The sequence below is a fragment of the Balaenoptera musculus genome, chromosome 11 (assembly GCF_009873245.2).
Source record: "Balaenoptera musculus isolate JJ_BM4_2016_0621 chromosome 11, mBalMus1.pri.v3, whole genome shotgun sequence".
NCBI classification, from domain to species: Eukaryota; Metazoa; Chordata; class Mammalia; order Artiodactyla; family Balaenopteridae; genus Balaenoptera; species Balaenoptera musculus.
Genome location: NC_045795.1, coordinates 67,062,061 through 67,069,880, shown reverse-complemented (window position 1 = coordinate 67,069,880; position 7,820 = coordinate 67,062,061). Strand labels below are relative to the sequence as shown.

The window sequence follows — 7,820 nt, the reverse complement described above, 5'->3', positions numbered from 1 at the left end:
TCTGCCTGCTCTCCAGCAGCCTGGGGGAGCCTCTGGGGCTGCTGCAATGGAGGGGCAGCTGTCAAGTGGGGCCAAAGAACAGGGAGTGAAAGGCCTCCAATTCCCCCTACCCCACCCCACCCCAGGGTACCTGGCCAAGTTCCTTCCTCTCCTCAGGTTGGGGGTGCTCCTGCCCACTCTGGGTTCCCCAAGGTGGAACAAACAAATGCACAGTACAAATCCAGGTGAAACAAAGAAAAGCATTTGCTTTATTCTGGGTCCTGGAAACTCCAATGTGAATCTGAAAAAAAGATGTAACAGGGGTGGCAGGCCCGGGGGCTGGGTGCCGACAACAGTCCCAGCTCCTTTGGCTCTGGGAGCTGAGAGGGCAGTGAGGAGAAGGCTTAGCCAGAGGCCCAGGGCAGTAGAAGTCAGGTCCGCTTGAGAGCCCTGGCCCCAGCCTGAGCCCGGGAGGTGGAGGAAGAAGAGGACTGAAGAGGCTGCTCAGTTCCTTAGCAACTGCACCACAGGAATGTGCAGGCTGCGGGTTACTCCTCGCCCTTCTCAGGGGTACTGGGCTCCCGGGGCCACTTGGCAACCCCCAGGGGTTCAGCCTCAGGGCCGACCCTTGGCTCCCCCAGGGGTCCCTCGCCCTCCAGGTCCAGCTCCTCAAAGGAGGAGCCACTGGCACCTGACTCGCTGTAGCTGTGCTCACTGCGGGTGTCACCATCATCCCAGCCACGGCTGCTCACCCCAAGGGACAGTGTGGCAGCTGAAGTCTCCCGGCTGCCAGGACCCACCTCCAGGCTTACAGAACTCGTGTCACTCATCGTGTCAGTTCCTGGAGGAAGAGGGAGCACAGGTTAGCTACGGCCCCCACCCCCTCCTCCAGGGAGAGGACTGAGGCTCTCCCACCAGCGCAGCAACTCAGCATACACAGTGTGCTCATGAATAATAAAGCTGCCCCTGGCTCAAGAGGCTCATTCCAGCTGCCCTCTGCCCTGACTTGAGCTGCACTGGCAGGGCAGAGGGAGAGAACAGGGAGGGAGGGAGGGAGGACAGCCTGCTGTATACTCCTCTCCCTACGCTGAATTAGCCTCAGCTCCCTGCACTCCCACAAAGCCTGCTGCCCCGCAGCCCCCAACAGTCCATTAGGGACCATTCAGCCCCAACCTGAGGGTAGGACAAAGAGATTTAAGTAGTGTCCCCTCCTCCATCCCCCATTTCAGGCTTGGAGAGAGGTTCCTCCAAGGCCAGAACACTGCCCATAAGGCCTGAGGACAGCAGAATTGACCAGGAGGACTGCTCTCCTGTGTCCCTCCCCCATGCAGGGCTCCCCAAGGGGCAGCCATATCCCTGCCTCTGGCCCACACTGAGCCCCAGTTTGAGGAGGAGCCTGGGGCAGGAGTGGGATGGAGAAGTCCTGAGAAATCCTCGACCAATTACACGGGAGGAGGGTGTTGGGACGAAGCATTTTAAGGACTTCCTTCCTCTATGCCTGGGTCACCCCAGAGGAGTCCTTACCCATCCCCAACCACTAGTGGCTCCTGAGCCACAAAGCAGCAGAAGGGACCATGGGAGCACTCTGCAAGTGGCTGGAGAGCCCTGAGATCTCTCCCAGCCTGCTCCTCCCACCCCCAACACGTCCTCCAGGGCAGGTTCATCTGCCCTGTTCAGGAGCAGCCCCTCAATTCACCTCCTCAGGTCAGAGGCACTGACAGCAGTTGGGGGTGGCAAGGAGGAGCAAAGAGCTCAGGCCTACTGTGCGTAGGAATCCAGATTGGGAGAAGGTGGATATGCCTCCCTTCCTGTGTGAGAGGGAAGGGGGCAGTTATCAAACATCACAGAAAGTGACGGATGGGCCAGCTTCCTCAGATCCTGTCTCCATGGTGATTGAGCCCCGAGCCCGGCACAGCTGGGGACTGCTTGGCATTTGGGACTTGGCCTGGAACTTTCACTGAACCTCAGCTGGAGCCCAGGGTGAGGGGTGGGGTGGGGTGGGATCTGCCTCCTTGGCCCCAAGATTACCTCTGGGACCTACTGACAGAGGTGAGATGAGCCCTGTAAGTGCCAGGTTGCTGGCCCAGGGCCCTCTTCTTGCTGGGGCCTCAGTCATGGCTCCCAGAGTGAGGTATCAAGAGTGAGCCAGGACTACTCCTGAATTATAGGTGGTTCCCTCTGACCCTGGGGCAGGACTCCAGCCCCTCTTTCTTGCCTTAAATAATGATTGGTGCCCCAGAGGCTACAGGCCTGAAAGGAGCAAAGGAAGGGGATAATTTCTCCCTGGCCCCATTAAGTTCAATCCTCCCACCCACCCAAATGGCTCTCTTGGGACCCAGGTATGGGAACCTGCCTGCTTGCCAGCTAGCTGCCTCCTCCCTCTCCCAGTTCCTAGGCTAGGAATGATCAGAGGAAGGAGACCAAGGGTGCCCCTTCAGGCCAGGGACCAGCATGCTGGGATGAGGACAGCCCCTGGGCACATGTGGACACTTCTGGCAAAGGAGTCCAAGGCAGGGAAGTGGCAACCCTCCAGCTCCATCAAGGTCTGCACAGGAGGAAGTCCAGAGTCCTGGGTCTGTGTCCCAGGGCAGAAGAGGCCAGGCAAGGTAGGGTAGCACCTAAATCTCGAAGGCTGCTGAGGCAGAGAATGAAGTTGCCACCTCACCCCAGTCCCTCCCTCCTCCACTGCCCACAGCCAGTGCAAGAAGATCAAATATTCATCGTCTCTCTAGAGCTAAATAATACATCAATGTAATAACAGGCGCAAGGCAGCTAATCACCCCCTTTCACCTCCCAGCCCAAGCGGGGGCCACAGCAGGGAGGCAGACAGGGACAGGCCAAGCCTTGGGCAGACAGGCATCCACCATACACCGCTGCGCAAGTGGCATGCACCTGGCAGGCAGACACCCAGAGTCCGCCCCAGGTGCCAGGGCAGACCCTATCAGAGGAGGGCAGACCCCTTGCCTCCACTCCAGGGAGTGGGTGGGCAGGCTGGTGGGTAGGACAGGCCAAGTTGCTGGGGGCATGGGAGCTAGGCTGCAGCCAGCTGTAGTGGGTGCCAAGCAGTCCTTCAACACCCTGGCAGGCGGTGTTTGGAAGGGGAGCTGGGTGGGGGGGGACAAGAAAGGGGGTGCAGGCAGCCAAGGGAGGTTGAAAGAAGGTCAAGGTGCTCCCCTCCTGCCCTGGGGACTGCCTTGGCCTGCTGACCTTGTAGCGTGTCCTGTGCCCACAGTAGGGGCACTGAAGAGTGTCTGCCAGGCACTACCAGGCTGGTGGAAGCAGTGCCCCATGGAGGTAATTAAGTGGCAGATGAAGTTAACTCTGTTGGACATGGCCCCTAGGGAGTGAAGGCTGCCTCCCAGTACCCGCCCCCTGCCCCTGCCAACACATGTCTCTCAGGGTGACCTTGGCTGTTGAAGATTGGATGGACAGAGGGAGTCTCCTAAAGCAAGAGGTGAAGAGGGACAGTCACTCTCCTCCCAGCCCTGTACCACTCCCACAGGTCATGGACCTCCAGAGTCACATGAGGCTCCAGAAGCATGGCCAAGCCTTAGACCCTCTAAGACCACTTGGGATGTTACCAGCAGGTCCCCTTGCCCCTGGGGACAGCTCAGGGTCACGAGAGGTCATGAAAGGGGGTGGGCTGAGAGCAGGCAAGCAACCTACTGGCCTGGACCTGGGGTAGGAAGGCTGGCTCTGATGGAAGGGGTAGGGCGCTGATCTCCTGGCTCCCCTCTGCATGCTCTCTGGTTCCTCTTTGACTGATTCATTGATTTATTTATTCTTGGCTGCGTTGGGTCTTAGCTGCTGCGCGTGGGCTTTCTCTGGTTGTGGCGAGCAGGGGCTGCTCTTCGTTGTGGTGTGCAGGTTTCTCATTGCGGTGGCTTCTCTTGTTGCAGAGCACGGGCTCTAGGCACATGGGCTTCAGTAGTTGTGGCTCGTGGGCTCTAGAGCGCAGGCTCAGTAGTTGTGGCGCATGGGCTTAGTTGTTCCGCGGCATGTGGGATCTTCCCGGACCAGGGCTCGAACCCATGTCCCCTGTATTGGCAGGTGGATTCTTAACCACTGGGCCACCAGGGAAGTCCCCCTGTTCCTCTTTGGAAGGAAGAAAGCAGCTGGCTCTGGGTGGGGCCCCATATTGGGGGACACCTTGTTCCTCTCCTTACCTTCCATATCCAGAGCCAATCTCACTTCCTGATGAGCCCACCCAAGTGATGCCTTTCCTGAGCAGCCTCAGCCCCCTCCCATGAGCATCCAGCTGTCTGTGATCTGTGTTTCCAAGGGTACTCCTGCTGCATCTGAAGGGAATCCAGGCAGGATTTGTATCTGCATTGCCAGGGGTAACGTGTGAAGCCACACCTACATGGATCTGCGTGTCTAAGAACAGATAACTCAGCACGTGGGTAGATGGGTCCCTTCTTCCACCTCTGTCAAGCTTCGCCTGGACACCCACAGTGCCACCCAGCCAGGGAGGAGGCCCCACTCTCTTCCCCCTGCAACACCCCTGCCCCGTACCTGTGCCATCCACCTGGGCATCACTGGCCTCCGCAGGGCCCCGGAATTTCCGTTCTGTCTCCTTCACCTCAGGCACATAGAAGTCTCCCTGCCGTGCCAGTGGGCACATGAAATAGATCTGGTCTTGCTGGTAGATCTCCAGCCGTGGGTGGGCACACAACTTCCGCTCCTTGTGGGAGAGCGCGAAAGGCGGAATGAGCCCTACATGGCCTCTGACCCACACGTCCCTGAGTGGCCCCAGGAACTGTCTATTGTTTATTCCCTCCCAGGGGGCTGGCTCCTCTTCCTGCCCCAATCTCCCGGAGGCACCCACACAGCATCCTAAGGGCAGGGCCTCATACTCCAGGGGGCAGTGGTCGGAGGACCTGGGAGTCCTAGGACAGGTGCTAAAAGAACCCAGGAGCCTGGCACTGCTAATCCTGGGACCAAAAGGCTGTTCCAGAAAGCACTGGTCTCACAGAGCCACGAAGCTTAGTACCCCAGACTACCCTAGGACAGGGACCCCACAGTCTTTGGCCCCAGGCACCCAAGCCAAGCCAAGGTCTGACCTGCCAGACTTGCCATCTCAGGATCCCATGGCCCTGACCTCCTCTCTGCCCTGGACAATGCTGACTGACCCACCAATATCAGGAGAGGCAGTGCCCCTGCCTCTCAGGCCTCTAGCCCCTGCCCTTGCAGACATGTTACTGACTAACCCTGAATAGGAGCTCCAGGCCAGCTAAACCTCTCTCTTACTCCCATTCCCCTGCTAGTTCAGGTCTATTCCAACCTCCGAGACTATCAGATGTGGTCGGTTCCCACCCCTTCTCAGACCTGGGTCCTGAGTTTCAGCCGAGGGGGAGGTGGCAGACTCTAGGCTGGAGGAACAGACAAGACAAGTAGATCTAATATTGGACACTGCCCAACTCCCCATGGGCTGAAGTGCCAGCTTATAGGGCCCCACGTGTAGACAGGCACTCCACTCCCTTCTGCCTGAACACAGAACCCAGTGCTCTGTAGCCCCCAGTGTGTGTGAAAGGGGCACAGACACATGCCAGAGCTGCCCTGAGACAGGCAGACAAACCAGAACAGGGGTCAAGTGCATCTTGCTCCTGAGCCTGCCCCTCTTCCTGCAATGGAGCACAATTATCCACTAAGATGACTGCAAGGACCTTGCCCTGTCACTGCTCACCCGCCAACCTTCACAACACGGCTATTTATAGCACCCGCCCGGCTCTCACCATGAGCTCTGAAATGAGCCTTCCACTTAGCGGTAATGAGAGACTTACTGCCTGGTGGGGAGAAGCCACTCCAGGACTCCACTTGTCTGCCTGCCTGGCCACGCTTAGGGTTGAGGAACCCCCCTCCAATTGAAGCAAGTGAAGGGAGAGAAAAATGAGCCCCCGGGAGAGAGAGGGAAGGAAGGTTTATTTTATCCAGCCAGGGCCCTCAGCAGCCGGCTGGAGGCCACATGGGGGTGGATGTCCTGGCCCAAGGTCTAGCTGCAGCTCGGCCTCTGACTCCACGGGTGACTCAGGCAAGGCCTTTCGTCCTAAGTCTCTGTGCGCTCGAACAGAGTGGGACACCCTAGCCCTGACACCTCCAGGGGCAGTGAAGGAAAGTCATTATTTTTGATAGTTTGAGTCTGACCTTCTTTGCTAACATGGGTGCTCTTTTGGCCATCTAATGAGGCCATGCCCCCAGCTCTTCCCATCTCCAAACACATCAATGGCTGCCTCTGCTTTTCCACCTGCCCACACACCCACCCCAGCCCTGGTCTTCAGGAGGAGGGTGAACAAGAACACGACGTCAGGAATGAGTAGCTACCAGGCTCTGGGGCCCCTCTAATGCCAGCACCTGGGGGCGAGCATCTGCCAAACCTGAACCCCACTCAGTGAACTGGGTCACGAGGCCAGGGTCAGGGAGGCTCCCTGAAGAAGGTCCAGGTCATTCCCTGATAGCTAGAGGGAAAGGGCCCCCGAACCCAATCAGGGCATGGCCTTCACCAGCATTCCATGTTCTGGGCATTCAAAGGGTCCAAAAGAAAGCTGCTGAGAGGCGATCAGCTACCCGGAGGCCCATCTCTCAAGGGCTGAAGACAGTTGGCTTTTGGGGATGCTTCCAGGAATCAGAGCCTGTGCCCACCCAGAAATTCCAGGGACAACCCTCGCCAACACTCAAGCCACCTGCCTAGCTTTCCTTTTGGAAGTAACAGGGATGATAAGAGGGAGCAGTGCCCTTTCCACCCTCTCCTGGAGGCCAGGCATCAGGGTGGGTAGCACCAAGCAGCCACCCTTGCCAACTGCTCTGCCAGCCCCCTCATTGGCAGGCGGGAGGCAGCTCTCTGTGGCTGCTCTGTGCATCTGCCTCCTCCGGAGAGCCCGGTTCTGAAGTTGCCTGGCTGTGGACAGCCCCGTTGCCATGGAAACTGCATCCTCCATCCTTGCCGTCGCCTTCATCTCAAAGCCATCCGGGAGAACAGAGGAACAGGGGAGACAGAGGAGGGAGAGAAAACTGTGGCCTGGGGCTACCCAGCCCTTCCTTCCCTGCCCAGCCCTTCCTCCTCACAGCATCCCACACAGAGAATGCCAGCTGCCCAAGCCTGTCCCCAGGCCCCTGGAGGGGCAGCCTAATATCTGAGCCCAGCCCAGTCCTACCCAAGCCACCTGGGGGACCCTGGCCCTCCCTACTGGAGAGAGGCATGGAGCTAATTAAAATCTCATTGACGGCTCAGCCCAAATCATTTTAACACATGCCGGATCCTGTCAAAATTCAGACTCAGGGGCAGAGAAGGGGCAGGAAGAAGGCAAAGGCAGAAACTTCCAACCCAGGCCCATAGACAGGGGGAGGGGCTTATAACTGTCCCTGTAGCCTCTCCTTGAGATCCCTCTCCACGCTCTGTTTACTGACCAAGAATGAGTTCAGTGCGGGGCTGGGGATGGAGCGTGGGGGCAGGACTAGCCATATGCCCTGTCCCTAAGTGATCAGGCAGAGAGAACAAGCCCTTTCCCTCCCAGCCAGGTGCAGTCTCTGAGGGAAGAGAGGATAGCCATGGGCCAGCTCTCAGGTCCTCTCTGCACAGCAGGAGCTGTGGCCCGGGCAGCGTGTTGATGACCTGGTAAATATTGGAAAATCATCGAAGTAAGGCAAGGCCAGCTGCCTCTCCCTCAGCTAGCCTCAGGGAGCCCTTGGAGAACTGACTGCCAAGGACACCAGGCCAATGCCACACTGGGCTGGTACTGCTGGGGAAAGGGGACTGGATGGGCCTGGAGTCTTCCCAGCCCTGGGCACAACCCCTCCCACAGACCAGACAGCCAGAGGCTTGAGGAAGCATCACCAGGACAGGG

At 58.5% G+C, this 7,820-nt stretch overlaps 1 protein-coding gene across 5 annotated transcripts in view; it reads right to left on the bottom strand.

The window, feature by feature from the left end:
* Positions 1-225: 225 nt before the first annotated feature.
* TEX264 (testis expressed 264, ER-phagy receptor) overlaps positions 226-7,820 on the bottom strand; it is a 29,744-nt gene continuing 22,149 nt past the window's right edge. For all 5 annotated transcript variants that reach the window (XM_036869283.1, XM_036869287.1, XM_036869284.1 and 2 more), the window contains 2 exons: positions 4,495-4,663; positions 226-820 (listed from right to left, as the gene is read on the bottom strand). In XM_036869283.1, the coding sequence (XP_036725178.1) occupies positions 528-820; positions 4,495-4,663 (462 nt within the window). In that variant the 3' untranslated portion in view covers positions 226-527. The remainder of the gene's footprint in view (positions 821-4,494; positions 4,664-7,820) is intronic.